Raw genomic sequence first — 19,423 nt, 5'->3', positions numbered from 1 at the left:
ATACCATGGACCACGATATGTACCCGGCTCGTTCTGGGAGGCAAATTGTCCAATGATTAACAGTTCCATGTGCCACCTGCGCAGCAGGCGCCTTAACTTGTTACCCAAGCTATCGTATAGACTTAGTTCTAGTTCTTCAATCGCTAGGTATTCACTAAATAATTGAAACGAATCAACTCAAGTCTGGAGGAGACAACGGATGTAAGGCTCTAGACATTGGAGGTTGGGCAAGGAGAGGAAGAAAAAAAAAGAAATCAAGATATTCCCAATTAGCCACCATTTTATTCTATTCATACTGTGTATCTCATTTACAACATCACTATGGGTATACACGTGTATACCCGCCGTGTTAAGGGATAAACCACGGCAGCTCCGGGGGTTTAAAAATGAAAATAAGAGGTCGAAAATAATCAAAATAATACCTAGGTACCACGGATAATTACTAAGTTTCAATTGATTGAAGCTGATTGTATACATTGTGCTTATCTTACATTTTATTTTATACATTTAAATATTTATTATATTATTATGTATTTATCTGTTATAAGGCACTCGTTTGGTGGATTTTAGTACACAATTCAATACATAAAATGGTAATATTTTTTTTTTTTTGTTTTTAAACTCCCCAAGAGTCTCTCTTTCCCACTTTTACAGTTTACAGAACTTTAACTTACACAGTGTGTACGGTTTCGCAAGACTAGCCCCTCACCCCAGTAGGCACAATCCTGGTGATTACACGCCACCGAAAAAAAAAGAGCCACACTGAAGAGAGCCCTGGTGTTAGTTGTACAACCCTAGGCCGCAAAGACAAGACCCCATGCTACGTCTAGGAAGGTATGGCCTTCTTCCCAGTAAGGTACGTACTTAGGTAAATGAAAAGAGCGAAGGAAAAAAAAGGGCAATTGGGTTGTTCTAACCCCCGAACGAACCAACCTCACCAGCCCATTTCACTATCCTTATCCACTATTCATCCTTCCCCCCTCCACCCCCCCCGGCTCAACAACGAACCCTAGTAGACGCACCACACCCGGACCCGTCTAGTGCTGGCGGCTTCGCTGCTGCTGCCACTACTGCTACTGCTGTTAACTAATCCCTACAGCCTTCAGTGTGCACACAATCCACAATCTACATCCTAAAAAGCAGCAGCAGCGACCTATTCTACCTGCCCTGCCTTAACCTACAACCCTGCCTCCCTGCTTCCCTACTTCCCTGCCCTCTCTGCTACCCTTGCTAACCTACCTTACTAGTTAGCCTCTAGTCCCGTATGCATGTTCTGTGTCCCCGTCTTTTCTTACCTTGACCTCTCTCAACTTTCGCACCTCCACTATCTTTACCTTCCTGCCTCCTCCTCTTCACTACTACTACTACCACCACCACCACGAGAGGAAAAACCTTGGGCCTTTCTCTTCCCTTTTCCCCTTCTATTTTCCTCCTCTTCTCTCTTTTGGTGTTGTTTCGACCTCCTTGATTTCTAGTAGCGAAGGCCATTGAGGTCTGGAGTGAAGGTATGTGTTCGTCCTTTTCCAATTCCTATTTGCGCAAACTCTGTCCACCTCCACTTTCTTTCCTGCCTTGCATTCTACCCTGCGCATCTGGGACCTGATGTTCCTGCATTAGAGTTGAGAGAGAATTAGAGAGAGAGAGACAGCCTGACTGAGAAGGAGGAGAAAATTAGGAGCAGAGAAGAGAAGAGTAGACGGAACGAAAAGAGTATTGGGAAGAGGAGTTTCTATGCGTGCTTGTTGGTACGTGGGTGTGTCTCTGTTCGTGTGCGAGAATCTTCAATCTGTCCAAACGACCAACTACGACGAATTACCGCTGCTGTCTTGTTCATATTCCTTTCTCTTTGATGTCTCTTTAGTACATACTGTTACGCCGACCCCAGATCTTACCTTCCGAATCCCCGCGATCATAGAGCAAGGTCTTATCATATACACAAGCTGAAGATTACCCTCGAGCTTGACTGATCCTTTAGACGGGTGCGAGTACAAATTAATTAACAAATCCCCTAGAGATTTACGACCCGTAACGATAACGCCGTACGAAAATAGCGTTCTGCTGAGGAAATACTTTCACCGTATCTATTTCCCCGCAAGTGCAGAACCACCATTCGACGAATTTCCTCGTACGCGCCCATAAACCGCGACACTCGCTTGACTATCCTCTCGTCACATCGATTGACCTGTCGACAGGTCAATTGGCCCGGTCATCTCGTTTTGTCACGGCTCGTCACTCGTCCGGATAAATTCCTGGAGTCCAATCGTAATATTGGTCTCCTTTGCTCATACCTAAGTCGTATCCCACCGACTTCGTCCTTGAGCGTCGCTCTCTTCAGCCCGTCGTGGCTTTGTTCACGAGCGCCGTAAAACTGGATCTCCCGCCCATTTCCCAGTCGCAAACCCGGGGAACGTCAGACGTACCACCATACTACGGTGCTTCCATTCCCCAGCGTCCGCCGTATGTAAGTGAGAGGTTGCCTTCGCTTCCGTTGCCTCAGGCGCCATTGGCATACTCTTCGAGTACATCGTCTCCCCGGGTTAGCTCCATTGCATCTTCGACGAGTTCCAACGGAGACTCGCAGTCGTCTTTCACATCAGCCCCATCGTCAAACGGCCCTAAGACGCCGTCCCCAAGTCTCCCAGTCACGACGGCGATATCTGGGCCCACTTCCCAGGCCATTGGTGGGTACGATCAGTATTCCGCGATGAATCCGGCGCCTCCAGACATGTATTACCAGGCTTCTCACATGTCCGCCGGTCCAGCACCGCAACCTCAAACTGTAACGTCCAATGCATTGCCTCAATATGGTCATCAGCAGCCGACGTTGCTACAGCCAGGGCCTCAGTACTCTGCGCCTCAGTATCAATATGGTTACGCCAACGGTTTGACCTCTCCACAGTCTGCCCCTCCAGCCGTCTCGGGCGTTTCTCACGTTCCAAACGTGCTTCCCCTCCCGGGAGTCCCTAACCAAGCAGGCATGCAAAATCAATACCAGGGTTTTGACACAACAGGCCAAATCGCGCCGCCGGGCATGAAACCCCGGGTCACGGCTACGCTTTGGGAAGATGAAGGTAGCCTTTGCTTTCAGGTTGAAGCAAGGGGTATTTGCGTTGCGCGTAGAGAAGGTAGGAATTCAACCCGCACAAATTTTTAGAAACTAAAGAAATAAGCTAACAATTTAATTGGCAGACAACCACATGATTAACGGGACAAAATTACTTAACGTTGCTGGAATGACTCGTGGTAGGCGAGATGGAATTTTGAAGAGTGAAAAAGTACGACATGTTGTCAAGATCGGACCAATGCACCTCAAAGGAGTCTGGTAAGCATCATATCTGAGATGTTGTGAAGGACAATTGCTAATGACCATTATTTTAGGATCCCGTTCGAGAGGGCCTTAGATTTCGCCAACAAGGAGAAGATCACGGAGCTGCTGTATCCTCTATTCGTTCATAACATTGGGGCTTTATTATACCACCCCACAAACCAAAATCGGACAAACCAGGTAATGGCTGCAGCTGAGCGGCGAAAGCAGGAACAAAACCAAATGCGAAATGGACCGGGTCCCGCGCCTCCTGCCGGCGTCTTACCGTCTATACAACAGCACCACCACCACATGGGACTACCGGGTCCCCAACCTTCGCTCCCGTCGCATAACAACGCGGGACGGCCGTCACTTGACAGGGCTCACACGTTCCCGACACCGCCGACTAGTGCGTCGAGCGTAATGGGAAACATGGGAACATCTGAAAGTTTTCAATGGGGTCAGCAAGGGATGAGTGGTGCCCAAGGTACTAATCCTATGTCAATAGATACAGGTCTTAGCAACGCTGCGCGTTCGATGCCAGCCACGCCAGCCACTACTCCTCCTGGTAGCACTCTGCAAAGCATGCAATCTTACTCTCAAGGTAGCCAGCCATATGATAGCTCTCGTGGGGTGTATAACGGCCAAGCTACCCAACAGTCTCCCTACCCACCTTCAAACAGTAGTCCACAGGATAGGATCTATGGCCAACCGAGCTCATACCTCAAGAGTGAGATGGGACCACCGACCGGACGCCCAACCGGTCCAGGACCGAACGAACCGCCCGATGTCAAGCCATCGAATGGGTTGTTGCAGCATAGTGACGGTGTTCCTCACCCATCAGGCGATGACGAAGCTGAGCACGAAGCGGAGTATACTCACGATAGCGGAGCTTACGATACCAACAGGACATCGTATAACTATAATGCACCGCCCGTTGCTCCATTAACAGGCGACCATCAACATATTCCGCCGGAAATGACTGGTTCGCCAAACCATCAAGCAGGGTCTGGCCGTGCCACGCCCAGAACCGCTGCCCCGCCGCAGCCGTACTACACCCAACAAGCGGGATATAATACGCCACCACGTGTGCCGCCTTCGAGTAATCTTTATAATGTAATGAGTGGCGATCGTGCACCTACTAATGGCGCGTCGGCGCCCGATGTTTATAGCTCTCAAAGCGATATGGGTGCCCCAATGCAGAATGGCTATGCCCCCCAGCCCGTTATGAATGGTGCACCTGGCGGTTTAAAGCGAGGCCGCGATGACGAGGACGACCTCCCTCGACCGTCGAGTGGTGGCTTAGACCTGAAGCGCCGGAAAACTGTGATAGATGGACCTATTCCCCCACCTGGATACGATACAATGAATCGCCCCGCCTCGGCGGTGGCTCGTCGACGATAACCTCGACCCGGCAGTTTTTTCGTATTGTCATTTCGACAATTTCCTACCTCTACGCATTAATCTAGGCGTTGGAGCACTTATGCGCAAAAATAGATTCAACTGAGAAGAATCATTTGGGCGTTTTAGAGTGCAACGTCGACCGCAAGATACGCTCTTTTATCTATTCCCTTCAAAATCCTTTGTATTCGCGCGACAATTCATCATCGACATGTTTGGGCCCATCCACCAAAAGATACGATGACGAAAATTACGACTTCATTCTTGATTGTTATTAACTGCCCTAGAAGGCCGTGTAAATGCTTCACGAATTGACGCGTCGCATGGTGGACCTTAATTTTTTTGAGATGATTATCGATTGCCCTACTTTTTTTTTTTTCTAGCTTTCTACTTTTATTTACGCTGAGGACAACGAGACACTCGAGCAACGCAAAAGTCCCACGCCTATCACGACTTCTAGGCGAGTAATGTTCATGACCGAGGCTGCTTTCTGTTTTACTTTGTTCATCACATCCATTGGTCTCGTAGAGAACATGAGGCCCGTGGCACAAATATTTTTTTTTTCCTATTGACGACATGATGACGACCCGATTTTTCTTCTCTTCACCAAAAGGACGTGGTGTCACTGTGGGCGTGTGTTGGAAATGTCTTCTGGTATCAATGGTCATGAACTCGATGATGGAATTAAAAGCTATTGCTTGATACACAGCGAACTAGATTCTAAGCTACATACAACTGACCCAGCCAATCGTATCACATTTGGGCTGTAAAAATTTTGAGCCAATATTAGTGACTAGTGTCGGGACTTTACTATGTGATGCAACGAAATGTGCCATTATTAGACGCTGAATTGATCTTCCTAAGTGCTCGATACCTATTTGGTCACCCTGCATCTACTATCTCGTGTATGCCGTGGTTGGAGATCACTACTTCGATTTCCCGTAATATAATAGCCGGGCATAGATATTGAGACTATCCACCCCTTGTCCGTACTCGCATCAAGTCCCGTGTGACATGATGCTTCTTCAACAACTGAGTGTACCGTGCCAAGTTATCCGTCCATCTCCATTTGTCGTACGAGAATAGGGGATTCAATTCTGTGAAACCGCTCACCATTAAGCTATCGCCAAGACAATGCTGTGATAACCCAGAAAACCCACCCCTTTACCGCGAGCTCACCGTCCCGACGTTGTTAGTATGAGAGACTAGGAACGCCGGGGCGTTAGTGTCCCGGTGTAGGCAAGGCGAAGGGTATGAAACGCTTTCTTATGTCGATGAGTATGGCCTGTCGTACCGTGACGCGGCGGCCCGAACTTATGTAGAACATCCATGCTTGACAGTAGCCTACGGTGATGACAACGACGGGAGGATGAGCAATAGCGATCTCCTTTGTTTACAGAAACGAGTTACGGGCTACTAACCTCGCAAGCGAAATTCGAAGGAGACCTTGCTGCTCGTGTATTTAGGAATTGCATATAGAGTAGTTTCTTTAGCAAATTTCTGACTCAATTAGAGTAGACGGTAAATACATAGATAGATAGGGATAAGGATATACGACTGGATGACCCGTTCACTCGGCCCTCGTATGTTTGCAGGCATCGCAAGACGATGCTCCTGGTACTGCACACTGTCAGAGGGAGGGACATGTACGAGTCTAGAGTAAGTGTACAATGTCCACTTGGTACCCCAAGATAACTTCGTGACACATGGGATATGGTGACTTCTAGCTAGTTCGCCCGACCGCCTTGGGCCTTTCGCAACATAATGGCTCTTGAGTATTTCCACTATCCTGTACTACTATATCACTGCTTCCTTAGGAGCGCGAATATATCGATCGATGATCGTGACAAATTTCGGAACTGTGTTGTGACGACGACTTATTTCAATGTGGGGGTCAGGAACGAGATATCCTATTTCTCAACTCCATTGTGAACGCTCTTACCATTTCTAGAAGTCGCTAGAGAGGTCTTGCCCATAAGATCCCAAAGGAAACAGAGTATGCAAGTTTCCGCTTATATCCGTCTCTAGCAACACAATTTGGGGCCGTGTACGGCCTGAGAACGAACTTGGCTCGAGTGGCACGGCCAAAACTAGTTAGTTAGGGCGGTAGGGATGGAGACATGGCTACCGTGACCATGAAAGAGGAGTTAGCATGAATAATACAACTATAATGGGTTTAGGAAAGGCAGTGTATTTTAACCTGGATACCTACTTACGTGATAAACCAAAGAGGTGTTGTGGCTAGGCCTAAAAGCTCGCTATATGCTGACTATTCACTGGGGACGTAGCATATTTATATCAGACCCTAGCTCAATCCTTGAATATTTTATCGCTTGCGAATGAATTGGAAGGGTACTGCTGTCACCATCACTCGGTTGAAAGGTAGCGACGCCTCTCTTTGGAGCCAGAACGATACTATCAGCAAGAATAGAATACCTTGAAGAAGAGGCATCATAGGTACTTAGGTAGAAACGTTTCATCTTTTCTTGGACAACTAATGTTGATCTGATAGATACAATCTGCCAACGTTGTTCGCTATCGTATCATTGGGCCGTGTAGGCCGAGGAAGTTGTAAATTCACTCTCGCTACCACGAATACTAGCATGATGATGGGCCGCGTGTTAAGCTGAGTGTTGGCTAAGAATAAGCTACCTGCTCCCCCGCCATACTGAAGGGCTTTAGGCAAGTGTCTCAAAGCTTACGGACATTTTCCTATTTTGAGCTGTCCGGAAAATCGACAAGGCTTCATAGACTGGAATGGTTCAAGTTTGGGATACACGGAGATGATGGTGGAAAGGAGGCAGTTGCGGGCATATCCGGAAGGTACTAATAGTTACGGGAGAAACCTAATTCCCGGCATCATTATCTGCCGTGATATTACGTCGTCGATATGTGATCGAGTACGGAGTGAGAGACAACGATGTTGCTATTAGTCACTTCGGACAAGAGGGCATGCGATCGGAGGAAGTTGACCTAGTAACAAACACAATAAACACAGATGTAGACAAATATACAGATGGACGGGGATGAATTGCTTATCTGAATCCTCCACCTAGGCTAGAAGTCTTGTAGTATGGTCATCCTCAGGCTTACTAAACCTTGTGAGTTGCTGTCTGCCCGTAGATTGCCACGATTCGTGACATACAAATTGCTAGAACAACAGCCACTTCGGGATACAAGCTCAGCAGAGCTATGAGTATTAAGTAGTAAGGGCTGGTATCCTGTAGCTGAATTACCCCCGATGGCCAAACAAAAGATAGGGATCGACCATAAAAGGACCCCGGCCATGATAGTCAAAGTAGACTGCCGTCTCAACAGATCTTGGCTTTCAGCCAGACTTTAGCTTCCTCTTTAGCCATGACCAGCAGCAAGAGCGAGATGTTGGAGAAATGACTAGTCATAATTCCTCAAAGACGGAAGCTGGATGTTTCGTGTTACCCCAGAGTATGGAAATACAGGGTCCGGACCCTACTCCGATTCTTCATCCTCGTCGCTCGTAGCCTCGATGTTGGCCTTAGTTTTCTTCTCTTGCGACTTGGCCTTCTTCTCTAATTTGGTCTTCGCAGGAGATTCGGGGGCGTCCGCAGTGGGTGCGCTTGAGATATCCGCAGTCTCGATACCCTTTTCTTGTAGCTCGGCGTTGATGGAGGGAATGACTTCAAGCAACTTGTTGTATTGTTCGGGAGTCAACATGATGCCCTATAGCAGTGGTAAGCGATTAATCACGAAAACGCGAATCACCATTACCCTTTGACAGACACAACAACATACCTTCTTGCCTGGTTTGAGATCGCCGGAAGCATCTGTCCAGTACTCGCGGATATTGATGAATGTCTTACCCTTGAAGCCACTGACAGTAGCTCTGCGAGTGCCGCCCAGCTGTTAAAAGACGTTAGCACCGAATACCTCATGTGGATAACCGTAACGCGACGACGTACGCTCCAAAAAGAATTACCATCGTCATCCTTGCCAGAATCGGCAGCGCTGCTTGTCTTAGCCTTCTTGCTAGGCTTAGACTTGGCCTTGCTGCTTGACTTGACTTCTTGATCGCTTGCTACTTCTTCATCCTCGTCATCATCGCGACGCGATCGCTTAAGGTTCTTGGTACGACCCATTTTCGAAGTTGCTCGTGATCCTTTATTAGAATAATATATTTCTTCCTTTCGTGTTGGGGTGATGAATTTAGTTGAGAAGTGGCATCAATTGGGGGGAGAGAAAGGAATAAAGAGAGTGAAAATGAAAGATTGAAGGAATTGGTGGTAGTACAGCCTGGAATTTCAGTAATAATTCATATCTACAGGTACCTATCCATGGTGGGGTCGCGTCGGGTAGGTACCTAGCTGCTGGGAGACGCGCCTTCTCTGCTTCTGCGATGGTGATATCAGATTTAATTGAAATCGATGGCGTACCTTCCAGTTAGGTACCTCCTAAGTGATAGCGCTAAAGCCCCTTGTAGCTTAGCGTGTTAATGCTAATTCAGGCGTCGATAGGCTAGAAGTTACGATCTGTTACCACTAAATTGATTAACTTCCGGGTTACCTAGGTAGTTGGACTCCTACCCTTCATTACCTGGTACCAAATCTGCACACCTTCTGTAACCTTACCATATACGTACATAATGCATGTAATTGGTCTATACTGGGTTTGTACCTGCACTGTGCCTACTTGGGTATACCGGATATGAACGTTAAGGGACGGTGGGCGCTAAAACCCCTAAACACATTAAGTATTGCTAAAATTAAGAACCACGAATGCCTTCTCTGACTTGGAAATCCAAAACGATTTTGTACACGTATACTTGGAATCTTACAACACCTACCCGATAGTACAAATTCATTTGAACTGGACTACCATATCAAACTACATGTCACTCTCGTTCGTTTTTCGTCTGACTCAATCTTTTGATTAAATGCCATGCGACTCTTACTTCTGACCGTACTTAATTAGTCCTTTTTTCTTTTTTAGTCTTCCTATCGATCCCCCTAATGAATACTGTTGACGATGCGCAATCCGGCGCTGTTCCCGCCGTATCGCAAGATGAAACGAAATCAAATTCGAGCTCGATAGAGACTAGACCCGTTGGCAAGATACAAAGCCGTCCAATAAGTCCGACACAGCAAGACATCCCTACGTCGACAAGCACCCGACAAGATATCGTCACAAAAGCGCTACAATTTCTTTCCACTGCGACCCCTAATACGCTCGGGGCTATTGCAATTGGACTTGCTGCTACAACATATTTTATTCTTGGTCAGATTGGCCTTGTGTTGATTGGAGCTTTTGCCGGCATTACATTGTTCGCAACATGGGAATCCCGGCATCCCGAAGTATCACGGGCTGTCCGGGGCGAAAGGGGCTACGATTTGCTAGACCGTATCTTAGCAACTTCAAAGCCGGGCGTTGGGCTCGGGCAAGACGACGGAAACAATGAACAGAGTCTAATCCAGACATTCGAAGACTTCCGACCGGAAACGCGACAGGCGCTCAATGCCCTTGTCGACGCTGTTATTCGTGATTATGTGGACTGGTGGTATGGACCTATTGTACCATCAGATAGATCTTTTCCCTTCTCCTGCAGAAGAGTTCTTGTTAACTTTGTACTTTCTATTTCTAACCAATTGGGGCGCAAACGACCTGCCGATGCTTTTGTCGACTTCCTTACCCATACGTGCTCTATCATCATCGTCTTCCTGTCCGAGATGGCATCCGCCTATTCCGAACTCCCCTCCGATACGAATTTAACTGCGGCCGATGCTATATACAATTATCTTGCCTCAAACACTGAGGCCCCGTTGTCAAACCTACTTAATCAGAGACAGCAGGCGGGGAAGTTTAAAATGGTCGCTGAGGATTTGTTGGGCTTCCTTGATAAATCTGCATACGATTGTGACCCTGCAAGAGTATTTTTAAGGGAGATTCTATCAACAATCGTCCTCGAGGGTACCTTACAAACATGTTCTAAAGCGGAGTGGATTAACGCCTGGATCGTCTATCTCCTCGAGTCTGGAGAAACCGATCTGTCGCAAGCCATCGACGACGCCATTCAAGATCAGAAGGCCTTTGGCGATGTTGATGGCAATGTCGGAAACATTGGACTCTCTAGGGGCAATCGCAATTCATACGAAATGGATCGAGCGCGTCGCAAAGAGGCAACACACAAGAAACAGCTATCTAAAGCAGACGAAGAGATGGAGAGGGCCATGGAAGAGATGAAAAGACTTAATGAAATGATTGCGGAAGCCGATAAAACAAACGTAGTACCGAATCTCCCGAATGGGAGCCAAACAAACGCTCCTGGTCTTCTGAATAATGCCCTAGAGAAAAACGGCAAGGAGCTTGATCTGAAAATCAATGAAAAGTCGAATGGTATCCCACCAGAGAAACCTAAGAGTGCAGACTCGAATCCCAGGGTCATGGCAGGAGAGGCAAGATCTGGTAAAGCTGAAAATAAAGAAGAGCAATTGAAGTCTCCCATCTCTCTCAAGTCGCCTACGGATACCTCAACTCACGTTTCATCGCCTTCCAATGGACAAGTGGGACACCACAACCACCGATTTACAAGCTTCGACCAAATAGTTCCGCCAGCGACAGAAGAACCAGAAGAAAGCGATTCGCATAACCCACCGCCACTCACGTTGCACAATGCTACTATTACTATCCACGACGATACCACAAATGATAAGGGTCGGTTACGCGGCAAGCCTACTTGGGAGTTTCTCCTTCAGATCGAGCCGGCAACTTCTCATTACCCCGGGTGGATGTTGATGAAAACTTACGTCCAATTCGAGAACCTCCATGAGAGCTTACGGCGAATTGCAACCATCTCAGGATCGACTGCTTTTCTAGAAGCTTTCGCCGTTTTCCCTAGCTGGAAGGTCCACACAAGATCATCCTTACGTGGCGAGATTGAGAGATATATGCGGACAGCATGTGCTGAAAAATCTCTGGCTGAATCAGAAGCGTTTAAACGTTTTCTTGACAAAGGCCAGGAAACAAGAATGGGTACCAACAGAGGATTCTCTTTCGAATCGATGGGCAAAGGCATGCTCGACGCCATCCAGAATGCACCCAAGGGAGCATTAGACGGCGGGAAAGTTGTAGTTGGTGGAGTAACCGGTGTTTTTGGAAACATTGGTTTAGGGCCAAGAAAGTCGACTAACTCATCATTGAGCGAGCTCCAGACGAAGGAAATTAGTAAAACACAAAGCCCTAGTAGCGCACGACCACTTTCGATGTCTGCACTTCCAAGGATGGATAGCGTCTCTTCGATAAATGGGTCGGGGAAGTCTAGGGACAGTCTCGACAGCCAACAATCGTCCGTCATTTCGGTGCAACCGGGCAAAATGGCCCCTATGGAACGGCGCCCTAGCTACCAAGTAGATATGGACCAAGATAGCCTTCATCCGGCAAGGGCCGACCGTTGGGAACGGAATTCTGTTAGCGCGACGAGTAGTAGGGTACATAGCCGTGCCTCGAGCGCTGCGGCGCTCCGCTCTCCTGTACGATCTCCTTCCGAATTGAGCTTTACTAACATTAAATTGCCACCTCCACCGGATGAGATCACAGACGATTATGGCTCCCCAACGAGCACTCGTCTTAGTGTTGACGGGAATTCCCGATTTATGTCAACGAATGGCACATCACCCGTCCAATCTTCCAATTCAAATCAACAAGGGAAATTGTCACAGGCAAGTGCGCCTATCAAGAGGCCAAGTAGGCAATATGCACCACTCTCAGAGCAGGAGACTCGTGTAGCAGTTGAACTCTTGTTCGCAGTAATCAACGAGCTCTACACATTGTCATCGGCTTGGAATATCCGCAGAACACTCTTGACAGCAGCAAAATCGTTCCTACTCCGACCAGGCAACCCGTCCCTCATATCCATCCAATCCCTTGTCCAGGAGTCGGTTCTGGAAGCAAACACGTCCGATAGTAGCATTGCTACATACCTGCGTAAGCTTCGGGAGAATTCCATGCCAACAGAGGAAGAGCGAAATGCTTGGCCAAAGGAAATGACTACAGAAGAGAAAGAGGAGCTAAGGGTGAAGGCCAGGAAGCTATTCATCCAAAGTGGGGTGCCAGCTGCGTTGATGGGGATTATGGGGCAATCGGCGACGAGTGAGGCACTTGGTCGAGTTTTCGATTGTCTCCAGATCGAGGAAGTAGCCAGGGGGCTCTTCTTTGGAGTTATGTTGCAAGCCGTAAGAGTCGTGACGCACTGAACTGGATTACTAAAGGCGTTTTACAAATCAACAGGTCGGCGCATACGAAGCGGGAATGGGCGGTGGAAATTGTGTACAAGTTTGGTACGTGTTATATGTCGACCTATCATGGCGGCCGGTGTACATCGGGTTTGGTCATAATCCCAATTGGGTGTGTATGAATATCTATACGACGATGTTGTACGACTACGACTATACTACTTTTAAACGAACGAGACTTCGAAAGTCCACGAAATTATCGGCGGCGTTTCCAAAATAGGGAATCATGAAGAAACGATACTACCATTTAATTACATTACATACATAGGGTCCTTATTTAATCCACCGATAAAGGAAGAATTACTTAACACGATTCAATTCACATATTATTTACCATTTAGCACCTAAGCATTTATTATCTAGTAGCTGTCTGATTATTATAGCGTATTACCTAAGTATCTACCTAGAAGATTGTTTAGAGCTAAGTAGGTACCTAGGTAGGTGCTTGTAACGACTTGAATAACTTCCAAGGTTCTAGGCTAACCGATACTATCCAGCTCTTATGTCCACTAAATTCCAAGGCTATAAGCCCACTGCGGGGTAGTCGATACAATGATGATGGGGTTAAGTAATTAAGTGCTAGCAGAGCCGAGATAAGTTGCCTTCGGTCTTCGGTCTTCAGTCTTCAGTCCTACTTAGTTCATTTTACGTCCACTGTAGATAAATAGGTACTTAACCTAGGTCCTACCTAGGTAACTCGCTCGCTCGCTCAACTCCGGTGACGGCATCGGCATTTTGCGATTCTAAAGCCCTGATCAATTTCAAGGCGCTGTTAATGTTATTCTATTAAAGAAACAGCATATCGATTTACTTGCCAGCTTATAAATCAGTCTATGGTATCATAGACCTTACAAATCATCTGTCGTTTCCATCCCGTTTGTTTGCTCTCGTGCCCCCGGCTTGATGCTAATAGGGCGCTGCCGTATTGCGGCCTCTAGCGTCCCGGACAAGATAATTAATATTCGTTGTCTAGAGGCTATTAATCTAAGTACATAAGTGAACATCTAACATCGCGATTAGAAATTACAATTTACGAATTGCTACTCTTTTCTAAACCATCTCTCTTTACTTGCCTATCCGTCCACGTGCCCACCTTGGGTACGAAATTGATATATGATGGGTTCAACCGATCATAAAGACCGTGGGGTTCGTATCGCCATCGACCGCGGTGGTACCTTTACCGACTGCGTCGGCACTCTGAATGGGAAGGATGTGGTCATCAAACTTCTCTCCGAGGACCCAGCCAACTATGATGATGCGCCTCTAGAGGGTATCCGACGTATCATGAGCCACTTTGAGGGGCGCGAAATTCCAAGGGGGGAAGCTCTGGACACCTCCAAGATCGATAGCATACGTATGGGAACTACGGTGGCTACCAACGCACTGCTCGAGCGCAAGGGCGAGAAGATGGCCTTGGTCGTAACTAGGGGTTTCAAGGACTGTCTCGTCATCGGCAATCAGAGTCGTCCCAAGATCTTTGACCTCGCTATAAAGAAACCTGACGTCCTATATGGGGAAGTTGTCGAGGTAGATGAGAGAGTTACGCTAGAAGATTATGCCGAGGATCCGGAGCGAACAATCAGCAAGGCCGATGCCAAGGCCGGGACCGCGGAGGCGGCAAAAGCAGATTTGGTAATGGGTCTCTCGGGTGAAGCCGTGCGGGTTTTACAACGACCCGAAGAAACCCGTATTAAGGATCAATTAAAGAGCATCTACGATAAAGGCATCAGGAGTATAGCCGTGTGTCTAATGCATGGTTACACTTTCCCGGATCACGAAGCCCTAATCGGTAAGATTGCGAAAGAGGTCGGCTTTGATCACATCTCACTTAGCCACGAGCTCATGCCTATGATTAAGCTGGTCTCTCGAGCTACAAGCGTCTGTGCCGACGCGTACCTAACACCGGCAATTAAAAAGTACATTGCCGGATTCCAGAAGGGGTTTGCTGGTGGTTTAGGAACTCGGAGCGTCCTCCATGAAGAAGGCAGCAAAGGCGCAAGATGCGAGTTTATGCAAAGCGACGGCGGCCTAGTTGATGTCGAAAAGTTTACTGGATTAAAGGCTATCCTGTCTGGTCCAGCTGGCGGCGTGGTTGGTTATGCCATTACGAGCTACGACGAGGAAACGAAGATTCCGGTCATCGGATTTGATATGGGTGGCACCAGTACTGACGTTTCACGATACGGCGAAGGCCGGTATGAGCATGTATTTGAGACCACAACAGCAGGTGTTACTATTCAGTCACCTCAACTTGATATCAACACTGTTGCTGCCGGTGGCGGAAGTAGACTCTTCTTCAAAAATGGTCTCTTTGTTGTCGGTCCTGAGTCAGTAGGCGCTCATCCGGGTCCTGCTTGCTACCGAAAGGGTGGTCCCGCTGCCGTTACGGATGCGAACTTATTTCTAGGCCGTCTGTTGCCCGAGTTCTTCCCAAAGATATTTGGTAAGAATGAGGATGAGGGATTGGATTTTGAGGCTAGCAAGAAAGTAATACAGGAGCTCACCGATCAAATTAATAAGGAGACTGGCAAGAACATGAGCTTGGATGAAGTAGCGTATGGTTTTTTAACCATTGCAAATGAAGCTATGACCAGACCAATTCGATCTATTACCGAAGCAAAGGGCCACGATTCCTCAAAACACCGACTGGCGACGTTTGGTGGCGCGGGTGGTCAGCATGCTGTTGCTATTGCTGAAGCCTTAGGAATCAAACAAATCCTTGTCCACAGATATTCATCAGTCCTGTCTGCATACGGTATGGCCTTAGCGGATGTCGTCGATGAGAGGCAAGAGCCGGATTCAACGGTATGGCAGGATAAAGGCGGCGTCGTGGATGAGCTAAAGGCCAAGATGCAAAAGCTTAGGGAGAAATCCCAAGAAACCTTGAAAGCTCAAGGCTTTGATGAAAGCGAGATTGTATTCGAAGAATATCTGAACATGAGATATCGCGGGACCGAGTCGGCTCTCATGATTGTCAAGCCCAACGAAGAAGAGGCGAAAGCATCTTACGATGGCGAAGACTGGGCATTTGGCAAAGAATTTGTAAATCACCATCGTTACGAATTTGGATTCACTCTGGATGACCGAGACATTATTATAGATGATGTCCGAGTACGCGGAATTGGAAAAAGCTTTAGATACCAAGACAAAACTGTGGACCAGCAATTGAAGGAGGTCAAACGACAAGCCGCCGGCGAAAATAAGGCCTATGGAAAATCTCAAGTTTATTTTGAAGGTGGACGTTTAAATACGCCAATTTACAAGTTGGAGGATTTATCAGTCGGCGATGAAATCAACGGTCCGGCCATACTCGCAGATGGTACACAGACAATCGTGGTGACTCCGAAAGCAAAGGCCCTGATCCTTGAAACACACGTTGTCATTGACCTAGAGAAGGATAGCAAGGACGAGTGAGTTTCTACTGTTTATTGCAATATTTTTTGAGATGAGACTAACATATCAAAAGCTCACATAAGAAAGATTCGTCCGAACGTGAGGTAGATCCCATAATGTTGAGTATATTTGGCCATCGTTTCATGGCCATTGCAGAGCAGATGGGCAGGGCGCTCCAGAAGACAAGCGTCAGTACGAACGTTAAGGAACGTCTTGATTTCTCGTGTGCTATATTCGATGCCAATGGTGGGCTAGTAGCAAACGCGCCACATCTACCTGTTCACCTTGGATCTATGTCGACATGTGTTAGGACACAAGCCAAGATTTGGGACGGCAGACTGAAAAAAGGAGACGTCATTATTTCGAATCACCCCTCATACGGCGGCACGCATTTGCCAGATATCACCCTCATCATGCCTGCATTTGATGAGAAGGGGGAAAAGATCCTCTTTTACGCGGCATCTCGCGCACATCACGCCGATATTGGAGGAATCACCGCAGGTAGTATGCCACCCCATTCGCGAGAATTATTCCAAGAGGGAGCTGCTATTAAGAGCGAGAAAATCGTTAGTGAAGGAAAATTTAACGAGAAGAGAATCACAGAACTGCTCTACAATGAACCGGCGCAATATCCTGGCTGCAGCGGTACCCGATGCTTAGCAGATAACATCAACGACCTCAGGGCCCAGGTTTCTGCGAATCAAAAAGGCATATCCCTTATTGAGGGTTTAATACAGGAGTATGGTGAAGAAACTGTGCAATTTTACATGGTGAACATCCAGAACAATGCAGAGCTCTGCGTCCGACAGCTACTCAAACAAGTGTACAAGAGATTTGAAGGGAAGGACTTATCCGCAGTTGATTTTATGGATGACGGAACTCCGATCCGACTACGCATCACCATCGACCCGGATAAGGGCCAGGCAGATTTCGATTTCGAAGGTACAGGCCCCGAAGTCTACGCCAATATCAATGCACCAGAAGCTGTCACTTATAGCGCTATTATCTACTGTTTACGTTGTCTCATTTCTGAAGACATACCACTAAATCAGGGATGCTTGAAACCCATCAATGTCAATATTCCACCTAGGTCACTCCTGTCACCATCGACGGGAGCCGCAGTAGTGGGTGGCAACGTTTTAACTAGCCAGAGAGTTACAGATGTCATTTTCAAGGCATTCCAGGCATGTGCTGCGAGCCAGGGTGACTGTAACAATTTGACTTTCGGCTTCGGAGGTAACATCTCGGGCAAACAAGAAGTCCGGGGTTTCGGGTACTACGAGACAATCGCGGGTGGCAGCGGAGCTGGGCCTGACTGGGAAGGCACTAGCGGCGTCCACACGCACATGACTAACACTCGTATCACGGACTCGGAGGTGTTTGAGCGGCGGTATCCCGTCATCCTACGCGAATTCTCAATCCGGCCGGGTTCGGGTGGCAATGGCCAACATCGCGGGGGTGATGGTGTCATCCGCGATATTGAATTCCGCGTCCCCTTACAAGTTTCTATTCTTAGTGAACGCCGTGTCTACCACCCTTACGGACTAGCCGGTGGCGAAGACGCCGAATGCGGGCTCAACATTTGGGTACGCCGCGTGCAAAAGACGAACCCTGAGAAAGACTTAGCAGCGCAAGGAGAACACCTACAACAAGACGAGAGTAACGCCGAATACGAAGAGCGCTGCATCAACCTAGGCGCCAAGAACAGCGCTCCTATGAAGACCGGCGATCGAATCATTATCAACACGCCCGGTGGAGGAGGTTGGGGCAAGGTTGGCGACGAGAAAGTCGAGAGGAAGCGCGAGGATCACACCGAGTCCTGGAGGAAGGGAAGCCATGCTGCTAGGGAGGATACCGCTTTGCAGGTTTAGTCAGGGATCGTTTGTATGTGAAGTATGTAAAAGGGGGATGAGCGTGAAGAATTTTTCTTCTCTTCTTCTCTGCATATATGCATAGGGGGTGTGCGTATCGTAATGTCTTAACATCTAGATTTAAGAACAAGGTCACCTTTTGAATCCTGAAAACCAGTCCGTCCATACACCGCCAAACCCACGATGTGAAATTGGATAGCCACATATGTAGCCATTAGGAGGAACACACCGGCCTAAGGATTACATAGGGGCAAAACAGTGCTACATCATGTTGCAACCTGAAACATTACCGCTCATCTTTGTCGGCACCGCTACTCAAATCAGGAAGGTTGGAAGCCGAGAGGCGGTTAAGTTCTATTCGCCGACAGCCTATCGGGTGTGCCCGTTGTTTCCTAACATAAGGGATCAACCCAGCCCGTCGGCCTGGGACCCGCTAATGTTAACGGGAAGACACGAGAACGCGTGGCGGCGGGCATAGGCGGTCCTGTCAATGGTAGGTAATGAGATCGGTAAGCAGAGGATTAGAATAGGATTTCATTATTAACAAGACAGGGAGGAAGGGAGGGAGGGGGGAAAAAGAGGAAAAACTGGTAAGGAGGTTTGGGGGCCAAAATGCAATCGTAACAAGCGCCAACTGCGTGATGTAGGCCCCGATTGGCCCCCAATCCCAGGAAGTTGGTAACCCATCACTCGGAGATCCACGATAGAATGGGGACTTGCAGCAAGTGATCCCCTTTTAAAACTGTCCCCGCGTGCTCAGCAGTTGGAGGACTGCCTAGAAACACCCGTCCATGCATGCTTAGTTCTTACTCTTCTCTAGACATTTGCGGACTTTTGTCGTCGAGTGACTTTCTCTATAGGGCAAGAGATGTAACGTCGTGGCCTTGGGGATAACCTCTGATATACCCCGAATATTGCAAGGTTCGCCTAGGCCGAGGCAGAAGTTGTCCTTCTGCCTAACTATTCGAGCAAGTTCCCGCGAGGTCGTATCCACGGAAATCCACATATAGCATCGTTTGATTAGTCAAGGTTGAGGCTCAATCTCCGGATATAATGGCAAGCTAGACGTGACTTGCACTTTCACGTGGATCTTCTAAGTCGAAGGCGGCGTGACTTGCAGGAGAGCTGAGACAGTGCGAGCCGCATCGTGGTTGATGTCGTAGGTACAACGAAGAGACTTTTGCTCAGGTAGG

At 47.9% G+C, this 19,423-nt stretch overlaps 4 protein-coding genes across 4 annotated transcripts; 3 read left to right on the top strand and 1 right to left on the bottom strand.

The window, feature by feature from the left end:
- The first annotated feature begins 2,265 nt into the window (after positions 1-2,265).
- Positions 2,266-5,050, top strand: F4822DRAFT_212481 (apses-domain-containing protein). Its single transcript, XM_051453882.1, has 3 exons — positions 2,266-3,125; positions 3,190-3,322; positions 3,379-5,050. The coding sequence occupies exons 1-3, from the start codon at positions 2,705-2,707 to the stop codon at positions 4,706-4,708; spliced, it is 1,884 nt and encodes a 627-aa protein (XP_051315539.1). The 5' UTR covers positions 2,266-2,704; the 3' UTR covers positions 4,709-5,050.
- Positions 5,051-8,083: 3,033 nt separating this feature from the next.
- F4822DRAFT_212368 (PC4-domain-containing protein) lies at positions 8,084-9,245 on the bottom strand. Its single transcript, XM_051453881.1, has 3 exons — positions 8,644-9,245; positions 8,477-8,584; positions 8,084-8,404 (listed from the first exon to the last, which is right to left on the bottom strand). The coding sequence occupies exons 1-3, from the start codon at positions 8,818-8,820 to the stop codon at positions 8,174-8,176; spliced, it is 516 nt and encodes a 171-aa protein (XP_051315538.1). The 5' UTR covers positions 8,821-9,245; the 3' UTR covers positions 8,084-8,173.
- A 194-nt stretch (positions 9,246-9,439) lies between these two features.
- F4822DRAFT_399595 (PXA domain-containing protein) lies at positions 9,440-13,308 on the top strand. The gene has a single exon (XM_051457785.1). It carries the CDS (start codon positions 9,691-9,693, stop codon positions 12,925-12,927), a length of 3,237 nt encoding a protein of 1,078 aa, XP_051315537.1. The 5' UTR covers positions 9,440-9,690; the 3' UTR covers positions 12,928-13,308.
- Positions 13,309-13,627: 319 nt separating this feature from the next.
- F4822DRAFT_212297 (Hydantoinase B/oxoprolinase-domain-containing protein) lies at positions 13,628-18,364 on the top strand. Its single transcript, XM_051453879.1, has 2 exons — positions 13,628-16,376; positions 16,433-18,364. The coding sequence occupies exons 1-2, from the start codon at positions 14,080-14,082 to the stop codon at positions 18,228-18,230; spliced, it is 4,095 nt and encodes a 1,364-aa protein (XP_051315536.1). The 5' UTR covers positions 13,628-14,079; the 3' UTR covers positions 18,231-18,364.
- Positions 18,365-19,423: the final 1,059 nt, after the last annotated feature.

The sequence above is a fragment of the Hypoxylon trugodes genome (genome assembly GCF_022578975.1).
Source record: "Hypoxylon trugodes strain CBS 135444 unplaced genomic scaffold F4822scaffold_4, whole genome shotgun sequence".
Classification (NCBI taxonomy): domain Eukaryota; kingdom Fungi; phylum Ascomycota; class Sordariomycetes; order Xylariales; family Hypoxylaceae; genus Hypoxylon; species Hypoxylon trugodes.
The sequence above is the reverse complement of the archived record's forward strand: the minus strand, read 5'-3'. Positions and strand labels throughout refer to the sequence as shown.

Excerpts from the sequence above, each read along its gene's own strand:
- F4822DRAFT_212481 (XM_051453882.1), top strand. The coding sequence starts at position 2,705 with ATGAATCCGGCGCCTCCAGACATGTATTACCAGGCTTCTCACATGTCC. Across the intron at positions 3,126-3,189 it reads TTGCGTTGCGCGTAGAGAAG|ACAACCACATGATTAACGGG; the intron begins GTAGGAATTCAA and ends TTTAATTGGCAG. Across the intron at positions 3,323-3,378 it reads ATGCACCTCAAAGGAGTCTG|GATCCCGTTCGAGAGGGCCT; the intron begins GTAAGCATCATA and ends CCATTATTTTAG.
- F4822DRAFT_212368 (XM_051453881.1), bottom strand. The coding sequence starts at position 8,820 with ATGGGTCGTACCAAGAACCTTAAGCGATCGCGTCGCGATGATGACGAG. Across the intron at positions 8,585-8,643 it reads ATGGTAATTCTTTTTGGAGC|CTGGGCGGCACTCGCAGAGC; the intron begins GTACGTCGTCGC and ends GTCTTTTAACAG. Across the intron at positions 8,405-8,476 it reads ATCTCAAACCAGGCAAGAAG|GGCATCATGTTGACTCCCGA; the intron begins GTATGTTGTTGT and ends CCACTGCTATAG.
- F4822DRAFT_399595 (XM_051457785.1), top strand. The coding sequence starts at position 9,691 with ATGAATACTGTTGACGATGCGCAATCCGGCGCTGTTCCCGCCGTATCG.
- F4822DRAFT_212297 (XM_051453879.1), top strand. The coding sequence starts at position 14,080 with ATGATGGGTTCAACCGATCATAAAGACCGTGGGGTTCGTATCGCCATC. Across the intron at positions 16,377-16,432 it reads GAGAAGGATAGCAAGGACGA|CTCACATAAGAAAGATTCGT; the intron begins GTGAGTTTCTAC and ends ACATATCAAAAG.